Source organism: Haplochromis burtoni, unplaced genomic scaffold, assembly GCF_018398535.1.
Source record: "Haplochromis burtoni strain Fernald_Lab_line unplaced genomic scaffold, NCSU_Asbu1 Contig_346, whole genome shotgun sequence".
In the NCBI taxonomy this organism is placed as follows: Eukaryota; Metazoa; Chordata; class Actinopteri; order Cichliformes; family Cichlidae; genus Haplochromis; species Haplochromis burtoni.
In genome coordinates, this window is record NW_024582707.1 from 486,835 (window position 1) to 512,210 (window position 25,376).

The following is a 25,376-nucleotide window of genomic DNA, read 5'->3' on the forward strand; positions in this document are numbered from 1 at the left end:
TCAGCCCACAAACCGACAATGTTTTTGGACACCGTTAAGCACATTAACACAGAAGTGTTCTGTTTTGGAGACGAACTTGTGACCGTCAGTGACCTCACTGTTGTTACTCATCTGTTTGAGTGATCCCATGCACTGAGCTTACTGTCTTTGTTCATTCACAAAACTCTCAGTTATATAACCAATCCGCTTTTCCTCTTAAATTCATTAAAAATGGGCTCACAACGCACAACTGGGTGAGGATTTGTGGAAAATAACAGGAAACGTGTTCACATCGAATCACAGGTAGAAGTCCCAGGTCGGAAAAAACCCTGCTTTATTTAGAGCAGGAATGTTAACCAAGTACAGCCTGATTTGATCTTAAGTGGGCCTGACCACGTTTTACATCAACCTTCTGCTGGTGTAAAGAAGTTTAACTATGTATGTATTACTGGAAATATTTTAATATAAGTGCAATTTTATCACTACGTCTCATTTTTTCTACATGATAAAGATGCTGCTTTGGGCCCAACCAACAAGAAATAAATGTGTAAAATTACAGGAAAAAAAATATCTGTTAACTCCTGGTGGAAACAGTCCTGGTGGAACAAGCACTGAATTTTTTGTTAACTGACAGATTTTTTTCTTTTACTGTAAACCCTCTGTAAAATTCATTTTCTGTAATTTAGTTGTTTATCTATTACCTAATTCATCTGGTTATTATGAATGGCCATGAAGTAGTGTCTTTATCAGTAGGAAAAGGTGCTGGACTTGTGACAATACATTTCAAAGTCTCGAATTTACCCCCTCCTTCACATTTTCCAAAGTCGTCCAGTGGGCCAAATTGGAGACTTTGGTAGCCCTATTCTAGCCTTATGTTTGACACCCCTGATCTAGCTGTTTGGTTGCAGCAATGAGCTGTGACTCTGAGGGGATGAAAGACAAAGAAGTCAAGTGAGGACACTGCCTTGATAAAAATGTGTTCAATAAATTCAGCTAACAAATAAATTTGATGTTAATGTGATGTCTCACATAAACATCATAATATATTTTTGAAAAGTATAAAAGGACATGTAGATGTATCCTTGTGAGTATCCAACAAAATCTAGCAACTGAGTAAATCCGTACTGAGTGAAAAACAGCATAACAGATTTTACTCTGCAAATTGAGTTACTGATAAAGAAGCCTCGTGTTTTTAATTCTACCAACCTCTTTATCTTCAAGCTGTTGCTTTATATCGATGTGGAAGAGACTGTTGTTGTTAATGTGGTCTACATTAGTTAGTTAACTATAGTGATAAGTAGCATTCTCTCATCTGTCAGTGAGACGATAATTAGGGTATGCTGCTACCTGCAGTAAGAGATAAATGCTAGACTTGTAGTCAAGACCACCTAAACTAACACCAAGACAATACCAAGACCAGAGGGTATTGAGACCAAGACAAGACCAAGACAGACCGAGTCAAGACCAAGACCAAGACCGAGACAGAGACAAGAAAGTCTTTAAACTGCAGCCAAATGCTGCTTCGTTTACGGGTGTGAGGCATATTTATGTGTTTTTGCTGCCCTCCTCACCGCTGTCTACTGTCTCACTCACTTACTGAGAGGACAGACAGACGCTCCACTTGACTGTCGCATCTCTCACCATCTCAGTTTTTCACATAATGATATTATCCTATATCCTCGCATGTGATTGGCCACAATATGGAGGGATTGGAGCATAGCTGAGCCACTGTGTGAGAGCTGAGCAGCGAAAAAAAATGACGTGAGAAGCTGGCTCTCGCTCAATGGGAGTCGACTCTCCTGATTCACTAGAAAGCATTCTCTAAGCACGGCTCTTAGAGCTGAAGCTTTTGTGCATGACACATTATCGAACATTACATTGTGTGTCATGGATACTGTCGACTCCAAATCTCCCGACCACTATGTCGATCTGAGACAGCGAGACCAAGACAAGACCGAGGGATCAGAGACCAAGACAAGACCAAGACCACGTAAAAGTGGTCTCGAGACATCCAACTCTAATAAATGCTTTAAAGCTCCTTAAAACCATATTAGACAGCTAATTTGTCTCCTCAGTGTGTGTGTGTGTGTGTAAGTGTGGACAGTTACGGAGGGAGACAGTGTGCCCATAAAGCTGTGGAGAAAGAGCATGTGCCAGCTCCTGGCACTTCATCAAAGGCAACGAGATGGGGGACAGAAAGAGAAAAGGACATGAAAGTGAGGCAGGAAGATAGAGATGAGTAAGGGCTTACAAGGCATATGGCCTGTGTGATGAGCCAGATGTTTGTGTTTGGAGGGGAGAGGTGAGGACACACATGCCCTGTTGCAACTGCTTTTGCAATGCCCCCCCATGGGATGAGGAGACAGATGTGTGGAGAGGCCATACCAACACACTGGAGCTCTCAAAGCGCATCCAACCTTCCCCCAATGGTACTCTCTCTTCCCCTTTCCATTTATCATCATCATCACTATCTCTTCGTCACATCCTCATCACACCTCAGCTTCACTATTCTTCTAGAACTGCTCACAGCTTACGGCTCCATTTCACTGATTTCTCTTTACTAGCCTCTCCTACAGGGTTAAATACTCACATTAATGCAGCTTTTTTTTTCTGCTTGTAGCTGATCGAAAACATTGACCATGATATTGTGTAGGCAGTTACGATAATGGTATGGATGCACATTCATTATGTACATGTTGATTTCAATGAAATGCTTAACACTTGTAAGTACTGATAGACGTGATGTGGTCATATTCCAGTTTTCAGGTACGACCTCTAACCTTTTAGACAGAGTGACCTTGGAACATAAATGGCAACCTGAAACCACCTCAGTTGGCAGCGCTGTCTTTTTAAGATAAATCTTGGGAATTCCTGTCCTGTGTTGATAAGCTCTGATTAGAAATTCACATAATATATTTCACATTTATCTTCTAATGCCTTTCTATTATCTCTCCTATCTCTTTCCCCCAATGGATATGGACAGATGAGTGTAGGGTCAGGTCTCAGCTGGGCTCATTTGTTTGCTCTGTTTTTCCACCTTATTTCCACACCCAGGGACACATACTGATGCTAATACAACCATAAATCACATGGCATATTACTTGCCTCTGTGTGTGAGTAAAGGACTGAGAGGTGATTAAGAAATACATAAGGTAAGAGCCACCAGGGAAAAGTAAATGTGGGAAACAGGTTGTACAGAAGTATTTATTTGTCTTGCTTCCTAAGTACATTCATCCATTTTTTTAGAAGAGATTAGAAGGATTGGATAGAAGAGAGTCTGTCCCAGCTGTCATAGGGTGTAGCTCATGTGGCAAGGATGTGGATGTCTCCCAAAACTTTTCAATAAAAACGCTGTGTAACTAAATACAGTGTAAATGAAAGATGAATAGAGTGGTATAAAAATGAACTTACTGTCATGGTGGCTGCACTACTTTATTAGTAATTAATATCATGACTAATTAATAATGTCTAACATTAATTAGTCATCATTTATATACTGATTAATTATTATGATCTATTTTGTGCTTGTACTTTAAGGCTAAGAGAGGAATCTGATCACATCCGCACCTTCCTAGAGACCTTTTCTTTGCACAGTTGCAGTTATGCGTGTCACCCAGCAGAGGCAATTTTTGTATTTTATCCCGTGATTTATTGTTTGGTTTTATTGGTGTGGACTTTTTTGCATGTTTTACATTTTTAAAAATGTTTGGCATTTTACTTCGTACACACATCTTCCAAGTTAACAAAACAGTTCACAAATGCTTAGTCTACTGTGTTTAAATGGAGACAGGAGGCCACCGTACTAGCAAAGCAAGGGGTTGGCAGAGAGGCACAGCTTAATGGCCACAGAAAATGGAAATCTTCAATTGGAAATGGAGATCATGGAGTTGTTTCTTCAGGATGAGCATCTGGCCAAGAGGAGGAGACAGAGCCAACAGTAATAGATGATTTAGAAAGATAGAGAACTGAACATGAAAGACTGAGCGTACTGCTGTTACACTGCTGAGCTGCTGAGATGGGTTTTACTCTGGGACATTGTGCAATTTTACTTTCATTAAATTTGTATTTTTACTGCCTTGGGCAGTAACCCCCCCCCCCCCCCCCCCCCCCAAAAAAAAGAAAAAAAAACAAGAAACCAAAAAAACTTTATTTGTTATTTTTTGATAAGATTCGTGTTTTAGTGGGCAGGAATTTAATATTTATTTTAAATAAATTAACATTTTTTTAATTGCTGTCTGACTCTGTGACTCCTTAGTTTGCCCCCTCTTGCTCTTGTTGGCTTCTCGCCACCCAATCACAATGCTCAATTATGCTGTTAAAGATACACAAGTTCCTTTGAATGTTTTTACCTTTTGTGATTTTTATCAAAAGAATCCTGTTGTATACAGAGTGCAGTATTATTCTAATTGTGCCATTGCACAATTGTGAGAGGACTTTTGTGGACTTTCAGAGTTGTCACATTCAGGTTATCATGAAAAACTGAAACATTCATCTTAATGTGGATACAAGTAACAGATCCACATACAAATATTTTACAAATCAGTTATAAAAGATAAGGCTTTGAAGAGATTCGATCTTTTAACTGACCAAGGTACAGTCCTTGACCTTAAATGTAATTCACAGTACAGATCATATGACCATGATCCACTATGTTTCTCACTCCCTGTAGCTCTCCCACCCCTGTTTTTTATGTATGTGTGTTCTTTCAGTTTATATAGTATAATTATAAACCAGTGAATCATTAAAAGTGAATACTGAAGTGTAGTTTGTGTAACATTAGTCTTTAAGCTGATACAGTCAGCATGCATGTATGCACTTAAATGGCTTTTCTGGCTGGTCTGAGGGCAATAATAGTTGCCTCTGGTGTGATAATGGCAATCCACGTGGAAAAATGACACTTGGAAGGACACACAAAAATCCCAAGTCCAAATAAAGGTGAGGGCATCTCACATCTGTGTTATATCAAATGAATGCATCCTCTACTGGGGTGGAAATTTGGGAAATAAGGGAGGAGCCAAATGTACCAATTTCCAGTTGTCCCTTTACACAAAATCATGGTGCAATCAATACACACATCACAATCAGTCTTTTTTCAGCTCTGTTTTGGTCTCCACCAAGTTCTCACAAAATTGGTATAAAGTTATTACCAATATATATAATATTAATAATTTATGTATGTGTGGTATTTTTATGTTTGTGTAAGGAAACCCAACAGCATTTTGATGTTTTTTTGTTCTTTAAATTGTTACTGTTATTATATGTGCAGTATTTTTGCCCCTTAGTGAAAAAACAGTGAAATTTAAGATTGAGTAAAGTTCCATGAGTATTTATTTTATTTTATTTTATTTTATTTTTTTGCTGCTGTTGTTTTTTGTTTGGTAATTGGAAATCAGCATGGCTGTAAATTAATGTGTCATGTGTGCAACATGTATAGAGTTCAGTACACACACGAGCGCACACACACACACATAAATGCACACCCCAGCACATTCACTGCAATTTTTTACCTCTATTTATATCTGTTACGGCTATGTGGGAGAGGAGGAGTGAAAGTGAGTGGGAGGAGGAGAACTAGTGACTGGAGAATGCAGGGAAATGGGGCAAGAGGCAGCGAAAAAGGGATATAGAGAACGTCACAGAAGAGAGAAGGGGATAAGAGGAGGGCAAGGAAGAAAGGAGAGAGTGGGTGTTTTGGCATTTTTTTAAAATAAAAATAAAGTATTCAAAAACAGGAGAAACAGATTAAGTATTGCAGAGAGAAAAAAGAGAGGAGCGAGGTCTGTTTGATTCTGGGACAGCTGAGATCTCGCAGAACAAGACGACATCCTCTGTTGCCATGACAACTGCCTCTCTGTGAGCCATCGCTTCGTCCCATGCTCGCTCGCCCACACAGAGCGAAATCGCACACATACGCACACAAACACACATACATGCACTCACACACGTTTGCTTACAGACACAACTCTTAAACATGGCCTCAAACTCCCACGCTGCCTGGCAACTTACCTCTCATCCACCTACCTCCCTCCTTTCTATCCTCCCACTCGCCATCCATCCGTCCATCCATGCAGTCCACCTTCTATCACATCAACATCTGCGCTTCCTTGTACTCTGTCTGCTACCTTTAAGAAGATCAAGTGAGTCATTTCCATGCTTTAAGATTTTAGGTTGAAATATCAAATATACATGTCAAGTGCTAAAAGTGCAATATGCAAGAATCTTTTCAATGTCCTTTTCTTTTCTTTTTTTTGCTCAATTCCCTAACCTTTACAGCCATAACCCTTTTATTAACATGGCTTCCTTTCTGTTTGTGTATGCCTGCATTTTTGCGTCGTTAGATTAATCCATGAGTTGGGAGTGTGCTTGTTGGTATGCAGTGCTGCACATGCACTGCTAGATAGCGCTGTAAGGCACCAGAGAGGACCGCAGCTGTTGAACTCTGTCTGCAGACATACACAGTGACTCCAGAGTACAACTATAAACAGAGTTTTTCATGCATGTAAAAATATGGACAGACACACAAACACAGACAGACAGACAGACACACACACACACACACATATGCACAAGGTGACATTAATGTGGAGATTTTGTCCACATGCTGTTCTGTACACATCCACTAGAGGAGACACAGTTGGCACAGAGAGGAAGGGCACTGCTGACCAATTTTCCACCTAGTCTTTTCCCTGCCAAGGCAAAGACAGACAGCAAACACTTTGCAGCCACACACACACACACACACACACACACACACACTGAGATGTAAAAACTGAATGACAAATGCAGTAGCAGAGAGAAGAATCTGATGGACAATAAGCAGCAGCAGCAATTAACTTCCTGCAATTATAGGAGAAAAGCAATAAATCTATTCTGACATAAATTAAAGACATTTCAGAACTTTAAGGAACAAAAACACTTTATTTATATACTAAATTGCTATTATACTTAAAATTAATACATCATAACAGCATAATACATGTACTAGCGTCACTATCAGACAGCCCCATGTTTCTTGGTTGCTGTCCAAGGTGCTGATTTCGGACTGCCTGTGGAGTAGTAAATTCTGCGTAACAGAACCATATGCAGTGATGGCAAATCTATCTCAGGGAAAGGCAATATATAACTTACTCGTCTTGAACACCACTAATGCCTCTTAAAATGCAGTCATGCATGTACAATGCATTTATTTTTAGCAAGAACTATCAGGGGCCCTTTTATTCTCTCTTTTATTTTGTTTTTCCGGGATTAATGAGACACGTCGGACACGTCATCACTCCACTAATGCACTTCTGGATGAGAAACAAATATCCTTGAAAGCGTTATTTTCTCCCATAAATCTTCTTCTCCGCGTGAGAAACAGTGTATGCTGGGAATAAAGGCAACAAAATACCCAGAAGAAGTCAGTAATCTACAAAGGCAGCATCGCCTTATACATTTACGCATGTGTGGGCTGTAGAGAGAGGCCATTCTACCTGACTATGGAGTATCAAAGGGAAACGTAGGTAGAAACATGAGGACAATGCTGAATCAGCACAAGAAGGACCTCATTTTTTTCTTGGTGTGGGTTGACCAACCTAATCTCTGAGCAACTTTACAAAGCTTCTCTTTTTTTTAAACACAAAGGCTCTGTCAGTCCCTCTGGTGATCTCTGAGTTAGGATGGATCGCAGACAGAATTTGCATCTTAGAGAAAATTGTCAGCTTTCCAAACCAGGCACTGATCCAATTGCATAGTAAGCTGTCTGAGAAGAGACCAGCAAAAGTAATATTTGTTGTTTCAAGCAACAGATTGTAAAACAATAAATGGTGATGTTTAACCTCCTAGTACCTGGCATCCACATATGTGGACATCACATTTTGGGTTATTTAGACCAAAATACTCAATTTTGCTCTACAAGGGCCTGATATCCACTTAGAGGACATTATACTGCTACTGTTCTATCGGAATTTTAAACGAATATCCTCATATGTTCTTAGAAACAAAAAAAGTTAAAAAACAAAAAACTTATTCAAATTCTTTGTTTTTACATTCATCGGGTCCCAATATGCCCAAATATCAAAGAGAAATTAAAAATGCATGCCATGAAAGAGTTGGGGTCTAAGGAGGCTAAAAGAGATTGGTGTGACAGTATAAAAAAATCTCATATTTCATAACATGTATAGAGGTGACCTGCTCACTGGCTGATGTGGTGCTTGCTGTACTCACAATCTGAGCACTTGTCTTGCTAAGACAGAGCTCTGTGGCCTCTGTAAGTGTCCAGGTTTATGACTCTAACAAAAGAAGCCTTCGGTGGGCAGTTGTTTGCAGTCTGAACAAGCTTTCTATTCAGTTACAGACTGGTCGGCATGGATGACTTTATCTATGCATTATTTATTTTTGGCCTAGCTGGCTCGATATTAGACGCTTTGTTTCTGTATTTCACCAGCTGCAAAGTCACACAAACTAAAAATTCCTGCAGTACTTCTGGCTGTGCTTGTGTGCATTGTCATTTAAGTGGCCTTTACTTCTTATCTCAACAAAGGGAGCAGAGCAACAATGTGAAGCCCAACATTTTCCAAAACATGCTGCCAGGTAATTGTGTAGTGAGTGCAGCAATTTGTCTGAGTATGCTGTTGTGGACCGATGATGCAGTTGACCAACAAGTAAGCCAGCTCCACTGCTACAGACAGAAAATGCATTTCTCCACATTACCACTGTTTTACCCTGTGTGCAGACAAAAGCTTTCTCCCCAACTGCTTGACTCATTTCATGAATCAATTCAGCTCATTTGCTGCACAAATGACAATTTTCTAAGAGGCCATCCTCTGATTTTCACTGACATACGAATGTTCTTCTTAAGAGCAAACAAAACAGCTCCTTAAAGATGCCATCAACTCTAAAAGCACTGAAACGAGTGCTGGCGAGAAAAAGCGCAGACAAACCTCATGCAGACATTTCAAATAGGATCTGCTATCCTATGATGTGTAAACAAATCCTCAAGCTTAATCAATTGTGTTGTGTTGTGTGTGTGTGTGTGTGTGTGTCGTGTGTGTGTGTTCTCTCTGTGTGTGTGTGTGTGTGTGTGTGTGTGTGTGTGTGTGTGTGTGTGTGTGTGTGTGTGTGTGAGACAGAGAGAGAGAAGGGAGAGTGCACTAAGTCTAGTATTGAATCAGATTCACTCTCAGACTGAACTGGTTGTGAATGATTAGTCATTCGGAGCAAGTCTTTGAGAGTCCACATAGCACTATATTTTAAATTCACTGAAACTTTTGCTACTGTGAGGTCACACACACACACACACACACACACACACACACACACACACACACACACACACACACACAGAGAGAGAGAGAGAGAGAGAAACACACAAAGATCAGAGCTGGAGGTGCAGCCACTATTTTCATTCATCCAGAGTCTCTCCTGGCTCCTACTATTGATTTTCTTTTACTGTGTGTTTAATTCACAGCCAAAGTAAGCCTGCCACAGCCTCCACTTCCAACACCTCTCTCAGTGTTTATCGATTATGTAGTAGCACTACAACTGAGCTCTATGCCTGTATTTTTTCTGTGGCTGCTTTATTGCAGCATTTATAATTTATTTATACTTATACTGTATACAGTATGAATATCCTTTATCTCTTGAGGGTGATTTTTCACCTGACAACACGTTGCTAAGTTGAATGCACATCAGTTTTTTACACCTCTGTGGGATTTGTTGCTTTGCAAGTCGAAGAAGAAATTCCTGTAAACTTAAGCTAGAGGCTACAATACAAACACTTAACAATAATAAAATAAAACAAAATAAAATAAAAAGTCTGACTGACGCCATCTCAGGGTCCAAATTGTGGATCCTTTGAACTATCCGTGAAAATATATGTGTGCATTAATGCATGCCAAGGCAACACCAAAAAACATCTGCTCATTATCCTGCTGACAGCAGCATGGCTCTGTAGCAAAAGAGTCAGACCTCACCTGTCATTCACTGAAAACAGTTGGAACATTACCAACTGGAAAACACCAAAAAGGACGTCTGAAACTGTTGAGCAGCTGAAATCAAATAAGAATGGGAAAATGTTTTGCTTTCAAAACTTCAACTTAATTCCCAAATGTTTACAGAGGTTTGCTAACAAAAGAAGTGATGTAACACGGTGGCAAACATGCCCAAACCTTTTCCAGCAATTAATCCAGAACGAGCACGTTTTGCAAAACTAACAAACTAACTATATAAATCAATCTCCGTTTAGAAGTTGTATACGTATATATGCTATGCAACTTCTTGCGTTCTCGTTTTGCATGCAGTTGACACAGCATCACTACTTTTTTGAAGCAGGTTGGTGTATTGGTGTGAAAATAGAGCGTGCATGTTTGTGTTAGTGAGTGTGTAAATAACACGACTAAAGAGAGACTTTACACCAACCTGAAATCACATGCAGCTCATTTCCTCCTCATCCCTTCCTCCTTATTCCCTCTACTTTTTCCTTTTTGTGTAACATTGGAAAAGAAATAGAGGAGAACTACAAGGGCAGAGTCAGTCTGTAAAGAGAAACAAAGCAATGACTTTCTTGGTAGCTTGTTGCCTTAGAGACTAGCAGAAAGCGAGAGATAAAGCTGTGAAATCTTCTGATCATCTGGGCATGTGTGCGTTTGACTGTGTGAGAGAGAGAAGACAGTGTCTGTGTGGGTGTACAGAGAAGGGGTTGGCTTCTGAGTCAGAAGAAAAGAAAAAAATTCGCACACAACTCTACCCTGCGCCTAACCTCTCCCCTCCGCTTCCTCGTGGTTTCTCTCTCAAATTATTACATCAACGCTGAAAATCCGATCTAATTATTGAAAATTAGAAAGTGACACCATCTTCCTGCAGCGCGCGGCCTAACCTCTAAACCAATATGCAATGGAGAGAGAAACGCTAGACAACAGACGGCGTCTTTGTCTCCCAAGGATTAGAAGAAACCACAGTGTTAAACGAGGCTCAAAATGTTATCTTTAGAGGGAGATAATTAGACAGTGAGTTTCAGGAGAAAAGTGCTGAAAAATGAATTCATGAAAAATAACCACAAACATCAACTCTATGGTTGCTTAGATTTGTGGGGTTAAAGGCTCATTTAGAAATAAGTCACCAAACAACTTGTGTTGTGAGCTCTAGTAAAATGTTCCCTTTTTGCTCTTTTGGCTTTCCGGTTGAATTTATTAAGATATAAGCAAATGTTTCACAAGCTACATGGCCAAGGGGGTTAAAGTGGGTTGGAACAACTCCCATACAGTCACATGCAGCATGCAGTAATCAGGAAATAAGGCGCAGCCTGGTAGCATCAGATGGTCTGAAACATAATGTCCAGAGGTGTTCTACCTCATGGTAAATGGCCTGTATTTGTATAGCGCTTTACTTAGGAGTCAGGGTTCTGTTGCCTAGCCTGTAGAGGTCTTTGTGTCCCTCCATGGATATCCCCAGATCATCACTGACCCACCACCAAACCAATCATGCTGAACAATGCTAAAGGGAGAATAACATTCTCCACGGCTTCTCACTTTCACGTCTGCCACATGCTAAAGGTGAGCCTGTCCTCATCTGTGGCACACTGTAGACCTGCCGATTGTAGTATTCTATTTCAAATACCAGTTGTGGGCTCTGCAGTTGTGGGCAGTGAGCACAGGACTTAAAGACATCAGGCCTCAGGCCACCCTCATGCAGTCTGTTTCTCATTGTTTGGTTAGAGACATTCACAACAGTGGACTGCAGGAGGTTATTTTTTTAGCTCTGGCAGTACTCATCCTGTTCCTCTTGCACAAAGGAGCAGAAACCGGTCGTGCTAAGGACCTTCTACAGCCTTGTCCAGCTCTCCTAGAGTAACTTTCTGACTCCTGGAATCTCCTCCAAGCTCTTGAGACTGTGTTGGGTGACACAGCAAACCATCTGACAATGGCAAATGTTGATGATAACATCCTGGAGTTTAACTATGTGTGCAACCTCTGTAGCATCCAGGTTTCACATCATTCTACCAGTAGTTAAATTGGCCCCAAAAAATTCAAAAAGTAGTGAAAAAAGCAAGAAAAGTTGAGGAAATGTCAGTGACTGCCACTTATAAAAACGAAATGTCTGTGATCTCCTGTTAAAGTGTGAAAAATACAATTCAAAGCATAGTTATGAGGTATGCTTGAACTGCATCAGTGATCCTGATTTGATTTGATACACTAAACATGTGAATTTAAAATGCTATGCTGTTGAAAACTGCTGTCAGAGTTCAGTTCCTTGTGCAGTACAAATGAACAACAAAGAATGTACATCAGCTTTAATTAATCATGTAGTCAAATGGCATATAAACTCATTAGTTGATGTTTTAAAGCAAGTTCTGTTCTTTTGCTTGCTGTCCTATGAAGCCCCACCTTAGCTGCTGTTCTGTAAATGTAAACCCAGTTTTTCTAGTATAAAATCTGCATTAGATGTCTGGGAAAATATTCTTTTTTCTGTTAGATGAGCATAATGCATGAAACTGTTAAAACCAAAAGAACTGAATGGCACACAGAGTACAGGTGTGGTTTTTGCATGACCAATAATTCTCTTTTTCATTTACTACAAGACATGATACAAAGGGGAGTAAATGCAATCACAAATTTGTTTCATCAGTTAAATCCTGGAGTTGCTTGACACCAGGTTTGTCATGCTGTTATATTTAATTTCAGATGGCGACCTGATAGGACTTCAGCTGGGATAGGCTCCAGTGGAATCAGTGCACGGTGATCTATTACAGCATGCTCTGATTCCAGATACTCTGAATAACTGGTTTCATGTCAATCATTGTAGTATCTGCCATTTTAAAGAATAAACACGTTTTTGTACTCCATTAGAGGAAGGATAGAGCCTTGTGGAGCAGGATGTGGGAGTCTCAATGTCCACTGTTGTCAGTAAAGACAAGTATCACCAGTGCTGATGAGTGATTCTTCTTGTGGCACAGCAAATATTTACCCTTTTTCACATCAGACCAGAGGACACTGGCTGTGTGAATAGTCAGCAAAGCACTGCTGCAGGCTGACAGTGATGGTTTGTCAGATGTGCTGCTTAGACACAGCCCAGGCTTCTTGTTTTGCCAACAAGAGGTTACTGCCACCTAACCCAGAAACCTGTATTGTCTGGTTATACCTCCTCCCAGGACTGCACGGCGAAGCATATGAGCAGACTTCTTAACTGACATCTCCCTCACGATCCTTAATTTATTGAATTGTTAGGATCCAGTCATTTATACCTTGATCATAGTGCATAGAATGAATGTTAAACCATGTTTGTTGTTGTATACAGACTTTTTAATGTTATAATAAGAAGACAAACAGCTAGTCGTCAGTAAAGCCACGGTTTATTCACATGAACATTTTGAAAACTGGATACATCTTTGGTTCTACTGTATAATCTGCCTCAGTTTGCTGTATATAATATGTACATAGTTGTATACATGTTTGCATTCATCCCATAATTACAAACATTACAAATAAAAGAAATCACAGTGGGATAGAAATTTAATAGAAAACCACTGGATAGAAATAAGGGATACAATGGGCATTAACACACATTCAGCATTATTTTTAAAAGTGCTGAAATTGAAATGAGTTCAATTCTTAATTAGCGCTGAACAGAAAGAGAAATGTGCACCATTAAGAGGGCTTGTAAATAATATATAGTGAATATCTCTACTGCAGATATTAAATAAAATGCTTTAAAAAAGGCACTTTAATTGCAATAATCTGCTTTGCAGTGCTTCACTGGAAATAGTGGATGAACATGAAAAGTTAAAAATAAATGAAGCCATATTTGAAGGAGCCATGTAATGTAGCTGTGGTCTTATTAGCATTGAGAAGGAATTGCTTGGGAGAGAGTCGGTGAGAAAAAATTCTTAACTTGCTTTCTCTGCTTGCTTGTGAAAGAAGCATGAAAAATGTGACAAACCAAACGTGCCGTCAGGTACGGGTTAGGAATTACAAACAAGCAGAGGAGAAAAATGAGAGCAGAGGAAAAGAACAGAGACGACAGTAAGAAGAGAGAAAGAGGAGCAGCGACCATGGCTTCCATATAGTGATTACTTCCACACACCTCCAGCACAGATATTCTGTAATTTGCCACAACCTTTCTGTGCATGTGTTCATTAACTCCGTCTCCATGGTAGCCGAAGTGGCAGTGTCGAGGCCTGAAGTCACCCAGAGGGTGACCTTGTCTTTGACAAGAGCACACAGCTGCACCCATCTCTCTTTCTGCCTCTGCTCAAATCCATCCATTTCCTGAGCCAGCTGCCTCTCTGTCCACTCAAACCCCACACCCAACCCACCCAAGCTTAAAGACTGGAAAGGAGTTGGCACCCACACCGTCTACCTCGAAAAGAGCCAAAAGGAACTCTTCCTTGTTCTCTTTCTCACACACAAACTGAACACTGTGTGTAATGAGAATCCAACTACCAGGTCCTACTGGGATCTGAAGCACGAGGAGCATGTCCCACCTTTGTCCTTTTCTAATTGAGGCGTGATGGTGTCTGGGACTTCTGACTGGAGCATGTCTTTCTCACTGGCAATGATGTGCTTCACCAAGCAGTTGGCTGCTTCATCGATGTTTATGTTTTCCTGAAAGCAGAGAGTGGAGAAAAAAAAGGGGGGGGGGGTGATAGAGGAGAGGGGGGAAAGAAAGACAAAGAATATGAAAAGGTAGAAGATCAATCAATGTTATAAGGCACTAAACAAGATAGAAAAAAGCGCCTGCAGGAAGAAAAACCTGTGGAGTTAATTGAGTGAATCAAATGGTCCGTCACTAAACTGAAGAGGTGGAAGAAACACAACAAAACAGTCAGCAGGAATGATGTGAACACAAGCTGGAAAGAGATTTTTGCATTTACTCTGAGTGGTTGCCTCTGGTCTGACACACTGACAAATGACAATGCATCTCTCTTTTACACACAAAAAAATGACGACGAAAGCATCCACAGCAAAACCTAATGAGACCTGTGATTACACTAAAAATATATATTTTTTTCAATGTAATATATTTATACAGCACCATATACCAACAACAGTCACCTCAAGGCACTTTGTATTGCAAAGTAAAGACTCTACAATAATACAGAGAAAACAGAGAAAGCCCAAACAATCGGATATGATTGCAAAAATACTGGAATAGGTAAAAACTGGAATGATCAATTTGCACAGTATGGAACACTTACATATGCAAGAAAGACCTGCATTATGCAGGCCTGAATTCTAATTTATATAAATTCTCAACATTAGAGTCTTTCTATCCTAATCTTAGAAAGAATTAAAAAACCTAGATGAACTCAGTGATGACACAGTGTGTATCTTTGATTGATGGATACTGCAGTAGCTCAGAAAGGAAATGGCATCGTAGTCAAATGAGGTCTCTAATAAAAACAGAAATAACTTCCAGAAGTGTCTCTCACCCTGCCCTGCTCTACTCTTTCAATATAAATTTAAATAAGCTGCATTTTTCCCTTTTTTTTCATGATCCGGTTATCAAAGTTCAGTTAGGAGGAATTTTACCTTAGTTTGATGAATAAAACAAATGATACCAAAAAGTTTCTTCATATAGGAATTGGGATGCCTAGTTTAACATTCCAGCTAAATGATCCTCTAAGGAAAGTCATCATCTACAAAGCTTCTCCACCCACAGGAATACAACTCAAAAGTTCTGCTGAGCGTGAAAAAAGATGAGAAAGATGCAATTTTCTTACATGTAAAGTCTACAGCAGCAGCAGTCGTGTGCTTAATATTTTAATATCCTGATGATCTAGCAGTGTGCCGCTCAAGTAAAATGTATTATATATCATGTGCCAGCTTCACTTCTTTCCTTCCGCAGAGTTTTTCACAATAAAAACTGTTGTTGCAAATTTTGGAGTTTACTGAGCTCCAAAAAAGTCAGTTATCAGCTGAGTAAAATATAGTGTTTCCAATTAACATTCGAGGCATTAAGCTCTGAACTACTTAACATTTGTGATGGATTATTATTTATATTTATGGTTAGTGAAAAAAAAGATGACAGATGATTTATTAGGTGCGACTGTTTTGCAATGTCAGGCTTTGAGCAAAGTTAATACTCAGTTTATCTCTGTGTGTTTTTTTTAATCATTCTTCCCCTGAAACAATTATTGGTGTAGACGTTATCGTCATTATTTTTATAAAGCTTCATTAACGTGTTTGGTGGTCTTTTTTTCTTTTCTTTTTATACAATTACAATATTTTAGAGATTGTATTTTGTTTTCTAATGGTATAAATGGCATTTATACAACAACTAAAACTATAGAGGACAATAATGCTTTGCTGAGGATACTGAGCATAATCTATTTCGGGCCTGTGGCAGCTGTGGACCTCACAGATTTGTACAAATATTTGTATAAAGAAACAAAAGTGAGAACAGATTTTGTATATGGTTAAGTGGCTGATTGTTTTTGTTAAGTTTTATTTGAACTTTCAGTGCCGTATATGGCTAAGCTTTCTCACACCTCAGTCTATTTTCTCCTCTTACCACCCAGCTGTGAGATTCCTAGCAGCCATACTCAGGTCTGAGTGTGTTACTGTGTCACTGTGTGTTGCTCATTTCACAATCAGAATACACCCACCGCATTTTTATTTTCTGTCGTCATGAGTGAGCCTTGAATCAAACTTTTACTGTCTTTTATTTCTTATTTGTGCTCAGTATTTAAATATATTATCCCATTTCTTCTGTTCATCTTTAAATATTATTGCTATGCTGTCAGTCCAGTCTAAAATTTGTTACAAAGGCTTCAGACTGACTGAATATAGCAAACGTAACAAAGTATATTTTGTAAGCAGTTTAGGTCTTTTAGCTGAAAGTTACGTTTTGGTTAAAAATATAATTTTTATAAATTGCATCAGAGTCTCTGCGAGCTTAAGAATAAGCACTTTTTTATGGTTTGTGCAGTCAGTGGAAAAAAGTGTGCCAGTATATTCCCTCAACACTCCTGGACATCCTGTCTGGATAACAGAGCACCTGATGCAAGTGCAGCTGACCTGGAATAACACAGAAGGAACGTCAACTGTGAGACTCTTGTGCAAAAGCAGCAGGGCTCTGTGATTGATATGCAAATACTGAACAGACTGGGACTGTTAAACTCAGCACTTTTAGAAGATCTCTTCACATCCTGAATGTGCCTCTGTGGTGGCATCTCCACAGGGTAATCAGGTGCTAGGTCTGATAGAGTCAAGGAGTCAGCTGCTTCCCAAGGACATCTGAGGAGACTTGCTGACACACGGGGATTGAACCTCAGAGCTCTGTTGAAGGCTGCTCTTTGTTTCCTTGCAGTTAAAACACTGTGTGTGTACGTGTATTCGTGTGTGTGTCTGTTCGTCATCTTTCTCACCTTAGCAGAAGTCTCAAACCATCCCACAAAGCCGTTCTCCTGGCAGAACTGCTCCATCTTTATTCCGTTATTGGTCAGTACATCCCGACCCTGGTCACATTTATTGGCCAGAAGAACAGTGGCTACATGCTTCCCGTTGGCAAGTGTCAGTTTGGAATCCAAATCCTCTTTCCACTTTGTGACAGCCTCAAAGGAGGCAGGCCGTGTGACATCAAACACGATGAATGCACCCATGGCTTCACGGTAATACACACGGGTCATGTTGCCAAACCTCTCCTGACCTGAAAGACGTGCACACAAAGTGACACACACGCACACACATAAGATTATTGCTTGTTGTCACTGTGATGCATTTTAAATTTTTCATACTTTATTAAAGCACATCGTGAAATTTTCGACAGACCAGTATAACAATGGTCTATCAAAGCTGTCACCTTATCAGCAAAACATAAACAATGTTACCATTTTCTCATTTTGAGTTTATTTATGGATGCGTTCTTTACATATTTCACCTGCATCCGATACTTCAGACACACAATTTTTTTTCCAGTCCATTACAAGACAAGCAGGGACAGATGGAAAAGAGGCAGAATGGGAGAAAGAAACATGGCTCTGGAGTCTGTGCGTGCCTGCTTGTGAAACTGTCTGTAAAAAAAATTCCTGAGGGTCAAATTAATTTGATAAGCCCTGTTGGAATTTTGTATCCACACACATTTTCCCATCCATAATTTCTGCTGAAAGACCATCAGATTCAGCTGCACAGCCGCAGAATAAAATCAAGACACTTCCACACTGTGGAATAACCATAAATCAAACTGGTCTACTCATTGTGACATCCAAGAGAAGATGCCAAGAAAAAGGGTTTTGAGTCCCACAGCAGTGTTTTGGGTTTTTTTTTTTTTGAACAGATGGATCAGACCACAAGGTCAGATGCAGAACAGGTGGGAGGCAGAAAGGTTTGCTCAAGGACTTATCTAGGGGCAGATGCTTGTTGAAACAGGTCGGCCATTGGAGTATGTCGAGCAGAAAATTATGCCCCTGGCCTTCTCAAACACACTGCTTTCTGGGCAAGTACATTATAGAGGATGTTTGAAAAAGCCCCACTAGAAAACTTAAGTATCTCTTTACAACAGATCAGATCAGGTATGTTTCTACTTATGTCTCTGTGTAGCTGTTTGCAAATATTGTATCTTTGCTAATATTTAACCTCACTCCTCAAAATAGGTACTACTTAGGGGCCTTTTAGGCTCATAGAAAGGCAGCAATGTAACTCTGCAGTTCAACATAATCCACGAAAGTTCAAAAGACTGAAAATTATCTGAAGTCAAAGACAAAGAAACAAAACCCTAAAGGTTTTTCCTCTTATGTGTACATGATCTAGGCTTGTGAAGTTAGCTCTGCTACACTGGCAGCATGGCATAGAAAAATGGGAGACAAAGATAAAAAGGTCGAAGTTGTTTATCTTGGTAAATGCACAGAACAGCGAGTGATTTATTACATCTGTTGCATGAGAAAACTGTAGCTCATTACCAAATCCCATAACAGAGCTGGGTGAGTTTTTTCTTAGATTCATAAAAGTGAGACGCAGTCATAAATATTTCAAGAAAAGGTTGTACGTAGCGTATTTACTTGAGATAATCTTCCATCTTGAAGGCTTTAATAACCTTTAGGTAAGTGTAAGAAGCACAATGAGTACAGTGCAAGACCTGTGGCAGTTTTCTCTGAGGGAGACCCTCATCTTTGGCTCATAATAAAAAGCTTTCTGTGTACAGGAGCTTGGGCCTCAAATCTCCCTCACATGAGTTTGAGACACATGACTGCTTGCGGTTACTGGAGAGAGAGCGCACAGGAGGGGAGAGAGCACCAGGTCTGAGGATTCTTCTAAACCTCAGCAGACACTCATGTGACATGAGGCTGTTGTAGTCTTTCTGTCATCTTAACCAACAGCACCCCAGTCAAAAGCTGGTATTATTTCTGATATCTGTCATCGCCAGAAGCAATTTAAAAACTGAAAACTGACACATAAACATATTTGAATTTCTATTATAATAACTTTTGGTTTTAAAGCAAATAAAAAACTTCCATTCCTCGTCCCTGATGACATGGCATCCTAACACCTACCGACAATTTACACTATTCAACTTATATAATACTACATTTACAAAGTATAGTGAAGGCGTGTGATACTTGGGATCTACTCGGGGAAAAAATGTGAAAACACTTTGTTTAGTTACACTGTGTGTGTGTGTGTGTGTGTGTGCGTGCGTGCGTGTGTGTGTGTGTAAGACAGCTGCATTTAGAGCAAAAAACTCCGTACTGGGGACCGCATGACATCAAATTATAAAGGTGATATAATAAACATGCTTTTATTATGTCATCAGCTGGAACATGAGCTCAATGTTTCGTTCCAAATTAGATAAGATTATTAATTTTCTGGCTCAACAGACCAGCTGGTGCAGAAGGTTTTGCATAAGCCTCGAAACAATCTTAGAGTGGCACGTCGTTACTATGACGACACTGATTTATCATGAGAGCATCGTGATGCTCCTTCATCAAGGTCACATGGCGCAAAAGCTCATCTTATATATGACTTTAACCTTTTTAACATGTGATTGTATGAGTGCATAGCCAAGCGATTGGAAGGCAGGAATTTGGAGTCAGCTGGTACAAATGACGAACAAGACTGAATGTGTGTGTGTGTGTGTGTGTGTGTGTGTGTGTGTGTGTGTGTGTGTGTGTGTGTGTGTGTGTGTTAAAAACAAGGGTGAACTGTAAAAAGAAAAAACCAATCTTGGACTGGTGTGCTTTTGTTTCCTTATTAACCTATGATTTGTTTAATGTAAAATAAACAATAATTTTAAAGTCCATAATCAGACATCTCATTTTCCTGAAATTACAAAACATGTCGTTTCTACTGGAGCAGCCAACCTCTCATAAGTATTTCATTAATTACTTGGAAAGCTTTAGACCAGCACTTACCGAGGAGTAGAAAGTGGTTTTTACAACGACAATCATTGTGTGATTGTGTGTCATTTAATGAAGACATAACGGGCTAATTGTAAACTGAAATTTCTTTAGATTATAGATTGTCACTTTCATTAAAGAGTTTTCAAATGTTATGGTAATTTCACTTAAAAGACTAATTAACCCTCTCCAGCATGTTTTCTGCATAAGAAAATCACACATTTCCAAAGAAGTTGTAAATTGATAATAATCTGCTTTGCATAACTTCTAAATGTAACATACTTAAAACACTTTTAGGCAAAAAGGAAACAAATCGCACAAATCCTCGTTTCTTACAATCCCCGCGGTGTTATCGAACTGTTTCACCTCCTCCTATTTAATGTGAGCGGTGGGTGAAAGTTGGTTTACCTGCGATGTCCCACAGCTGAAGGCGCACGGTCTCCTGGTCCCAGTTGAGCACTTTGAGTGCGAAATCCACGCCGATGGTGGCTCGGTAGTTGGGGCTAAAGTTGTGGTGGACATATCGCTTGATGATACTGGTCTTCCCAACCCCGAGGTCGCCTATCACAAGAATCTTATAGAGATGCTCCTTATGGTGGTTGTTCTGCATGGCGACCGAGGAGGGCGAGAGTCGAGCATGAATCCACCGTATGGGGAAGACCTGGGGATGATAGCGGGAGACGCACAGGACAGCGCAGAGAGAGCTGGGGAGAGCTGGGAATGAGAAGGGGCGGCAAGGTACGCCCTGGCCCACAGAGGGAAGCGAAGCAGAGACGTCTGGACCTTGTGACTCACGATGGGCAGCTCCAAGCTGGAGAGGCAGCACTGCTCTTATACTAGCTGACTACTACTGCTTGTTTTGTATTTGCAGACTACTTTATTTTAGATAAAAGCAGTCAGCAAAATGTAACCTGCTTTATGGAAATGAAAAAAAGATGGGGCATAACAGTGCCTGCCACAGGTCTGCATTATGTAAACTGAATTATCATTACCGAAACCTCAGCACTGGTAACATTGTTTGGTTTCGCAGCTCGTCGAAGCAGAGCGCAAGAACGGAATGGCCTATACACACTCCCCGGCCACTTTATTAGGTACACGTGTTCATAGGCTCCTTATTAACCTCCTAAGACCCAAACTCTTCCACGGCATTCATTTTTAATTTCTCTTTGATATTTGGGCATATTGGGGCCCGATGAATGTAAAAACAAAGTTTTACCAGATTTTTTTGAATTATTTATTTATTTTTACCTTATTTTTGTTTCTAATAAAAATGAGAGCCACATATGAGGATATTTGTTTCAAATTTTGATAGAACCTTAGCAGTATAATGTCCTTGTAAGTGGATATCAGGCCCTTGTAGAGCAAAATTGAGTATTTTGGTCTAAATAACCCAAAATGTGATGTTCACATATGTGGACGCCAGGTCCTAGGAGGTTAACACAAATCAGCCAATTGCATGTAAGCAACTCATCACATTTAGGTTTGTAAAAGTGGTCAAGACGACCTGCTGAAGTTCAAGTTCAGCCTTGAAGCAGATGTGCCACTGCAGCATATGTTCATACTGACTGCCACTCCTGTCACCTAAAAACAGGAAGAACTGAGGCTATAATTATCACAGACTGACAAGCTGGACAACAGAAAGCTAGAAAATGTTACCTGGTCTGATGACTCATCTCTTCTGCTGCGACATTAAGATGGTAAGGACATAACTCTGTTCCCTACCAGCTGCGCATCATTTTAACACCAGTCTATCAGTGTACTGTTGCTGACCATGCCATTCCTTTATGACCTCAGCACATCAATCCTATGACGGCAGCATCCAGGAGGATAAAATGCACCTGAGTTCACTCTGCACAGATGGCCTCCACAGTCACCAGATCTACACCCAACAGAGCACCTTTGGGACGTGGTGGAACACAACAAGGATGTGCAGCCGACAAATCTACAGTCACTGCGTGATCATGTTAATATAGACCAAGCATCTGTCAGCATCGTATTGAGTCTTTGCCATGAAGACTTAAGGCAGTGCTGAAGGGAAGAACCTGGTACTAGCCAGATGTACCTAATAAAGTGACCAGTGGAAGTATTTAAATTTTATATTATGCTTTTTCCAATTATTTTATTTCATTTATAGAAAATTGCATTACATTTTGTCACACACAGAAAAAAAAATAATTTCAAAATTTCCAAATTGAAATAGAAAGGGTATAGAGGAGGAGTAAGAGGCACTACAATCAATTGCATCCCTTTATTAACTGATCCAGCAATCACAGCTCACTGGGAAACTCTTACAAATCATCCAACAGGAAAACATGGCAGTTTTGGTTTCGATGTAGCAAGGACAAAAGAGGTTTCTACTCTGTTCAGTGCATTCCTGAGTCAAAGAACAAAACACACATCTGGACTTCCCTTTAAATGTGACAAGTAAAACTTAGGACATACTGCTTGTCTCAGTATGTTCTAACCCACAGTGGTAGGTACTTGATTTCAAGTACTTATTGGCAGTTAGAGCTTGAATATTCAAAAGGCAGCTAATCAGTCACTGCTTAAACCAGCAAACAAAAAAAGTGGTGGTGTTGGGGAGTGGCATCAAAAGAGCAGCATTACTGTTTCCCTTAAATTAAAAATCCATTTTCAGAGCTGTAAACATGTGTAATTCATACAAACATAAAATCCTTCATACCCAAATTCTAAATTTTTACATTTGGGAGCAAAAACTAAAAATCACAGCAACGTATGAAGTAATAGGGATAACCTACTGTATGCACCGTACTTCCTGATCTGAGAGCTGGCAGTTTATGAAAAGTATAAATGAACAATGTTAAGATTTCAGATTGATTTCCCTTTTAAACAAATTGCATATCCATTTGGAAGATTGCCATTACAGCGCAAATCCATAATTTTTCATTTAATTAATCTTGCTCTGCTCATTAGTGCCACCCTGTGACTCAATTCTTTTGTGAAAAGTTATACATTTAGCTTTAAATTGTCAATCGCCAATGCATATGTTGATAAAAACCATGGAACATTTGTGCTTTAAAATCTGTGACTCATAACCATCGGTTATGTCAATCATCATTGATTATGTCAATTCTGACGTTTCAGCTTCTACAGTTTAGGTATAGGGTTGGCTGCGACAGCGATGCTCTCGATAGCACACTCGTCATTTCCGCGGCGAATTCGGAAGTAGCCTTCCTCGCCCCAGCCGGTGCCCCAGCTGTTCTTGACAATCCAGTAATTCTGCCCAGTCTTGTGGCAGCGGCCGTACCCCACCAGCAACACGGCATGGTTGGTCAGCTCAAAGGGATTGAATGGGTCTGCAAGGCCAGTGTGGTGGTAGATGCCCTCCTTATAGTTCATGAAGTCAGGATAGACCTGTGAACAGAATGGGATCATTTTATTTTTAACTGGAAAGCAAATACACTCTGATATAAATGATATAGAGTTCAAGGGGTTGCTGCTCTGCTCATCTCTCTGTCTGCTGGCTTACTTATATGTTTGGGGTTAAGAAAATAATTTAAACCTGTGCTTAGAAAGATTTAGAAGACCGTTTATATTGAATGTGGTGATTTGAAACAATGCAATTTAGAAAATTCATGAAAATCTGTAACATTATAAACCCTTAAGAGACGTTGCTGAATCGGGTTTTCAGTCAGTGTTTTATAGCTGAGGTGAGCCACCCTTCAAGGACAGCCTCGTCCAACACCAAACAAAGTAATAAACTCAAGAAAATTAAAGATCTGTGAACAGCAAGTATGATCATTTGATTTTGATCTTCTACCCCCCCATTTCAAAAACACTGGTCTGTAGAATTCTTTTTATCTCTTAGTTTATGCTGAGGGTTGAATTTGCATTAACAGATCAAGCCTTATATCAGGGAGAAGCTGCTGTACCTCGAAAGCTACTGCCATAGGTCCATTCTTGACCAGCTCCAACATCATGGCCGCCTCACTGCAGCCGCCGTAAAAGCCACCAACATAGTTGTATTCTGCTGCGTAAATGCGCCTACAGTTCTGAGGAACACCACACGGAGTGTTCTTTCCAACATATGGAAAGCATGACTCGTCCACAATGCCAAAATCCTGTGTGTACTTCCCAATCAGGTATGGGAACCCACCATCACAGCCTTAAAAATAGGAGGAGAAAAACAAGGTTTGCTGAACATATTAAACCTGTCAAAAAACCTTTCAAGGGCAAAACTTTATACTTTACAGAACATCTTGATCCCACTTTGTACATGCTATTAAAATACTTCAGCAATATTTGTTCAGATTAGGGTTGAAGGCAACCCCCCCCTCAAAGCAAACAAACAAAAATTCAATACAAACATTTTTCATTGTTACAGTGTATTGTGATATTTGATATTTACATCGACTAAATATTCTTCACTGTTTTGTTAATTTTCTACTTGTAGCATAAATGTGCAATAGCCAATAACTGTTTTAATATTAATTGAACTGAGAGTCAAATAACAAACGCACAGATTTACTGTTAGTTTACCTTGAGAGTACTCTGAGCAAGAGACCACTTGTTGAGGGCTGAGGGTGGGAGCGTCGCTGTTGTTGGTGAGGATTCGAATACGAGCTTCCAGCATTCCCATTGTGGCAAAGGAGTAGCAGCTTCCGCATGATGCTGAAACAGAAAATCCAACATTTCCATTAAGAAAACACTACTATGAAACACAGCAGCACTTCAATAAATCCCAACATTGCAAAACTTGTGACAGTTGTTGTTTTCTCGTTTGGTTTCCAAGCAAACTATGGCAACTTGTAAAGCTACAACGGGCCTAATTTTAATTCTTATACAAACGCTTTGTTCCTACGGTAGTGGAAAAACGTCTGCTGGTCTAGTTCGTGATGACAAACATTTGTATGACCAAGAGAGAAAAATTAAAGCTTTTTCACAGGACCTAATAAATCTGTACTTTGCTAAAATAACATGCACCTGCAATCCTCCAGTGCTGACACGCAAGGGAGATCCAGGTGCAACATTAATAAAGAGTCATAAACGCTCTAACATTAGGAACACTAATCATGTGGGGTGGCTGCAGCTCGGGTGGCAGAGCAGGTCGACCACAAACCAGAAAGTC

At 39.9% G+C, this 25,376-nt stretch overlaps 2 protein-coding genes across 2 annotated transcripts in view; both read right to left on the bottom strand.

Moving 5' to 3' along the window:
• Positions 1 to 13,289: 13,289 nt before the first annotated feature.
• On the bottom strand, positions 13,290 to 21,342 carry rab38a (RAB38a, member RAS oncogene family). The gene is made up of 3 exons (XM_005942795.3): positions 20,696 to 21,342; positions 17,324 to 17,604; positions 13,290 to 14,558 (listed from the first exon to the last, which is right to left on the bottom strand). The coding sequence occupies exons 1-3, from the start codon at positions 20,895 to 20,897 to the stop codon at positions 14,403 to 14,405; spliced, it is 639 nt and encodes a 212-aa protein (XP_005942857.1). The 5' UTR covers positions 20,898 to 21,342; the 3' UTR covers positions 13,290 to 14,402.
• Positions 21,343 to 22,521: 1,179 nt separating this feature from the next.
• ctsc (cathepsin C) overlaps positions 22,522 to 25,376 on the bottom strand; it is an 8,712-nt gene continuing 5,857 nt past the window's right edge. Inside the window, exons 6-8 of the mRNA XM_005942794.3 lie at positions 24,788 to 24,919; positions 24,181 to 24,413; positions 22,522 to 23,662 (exon numbers count right to left, since the gene is read on the bottom strand). Coding sequence (XP_005942856.1) covers positions 23,396 to 23,662; positions 24,181 to 24,413; positions 24,788 to 24,919 — 632 coding nt within the window. The 3' untranslated portion in view covers positions 22,522 to 23,395. The remainder of the gene's footprint in view (positions 23,663 to 24,180; positions 24,414 to 24,787; positions 24,920 to 25,376) is intronic.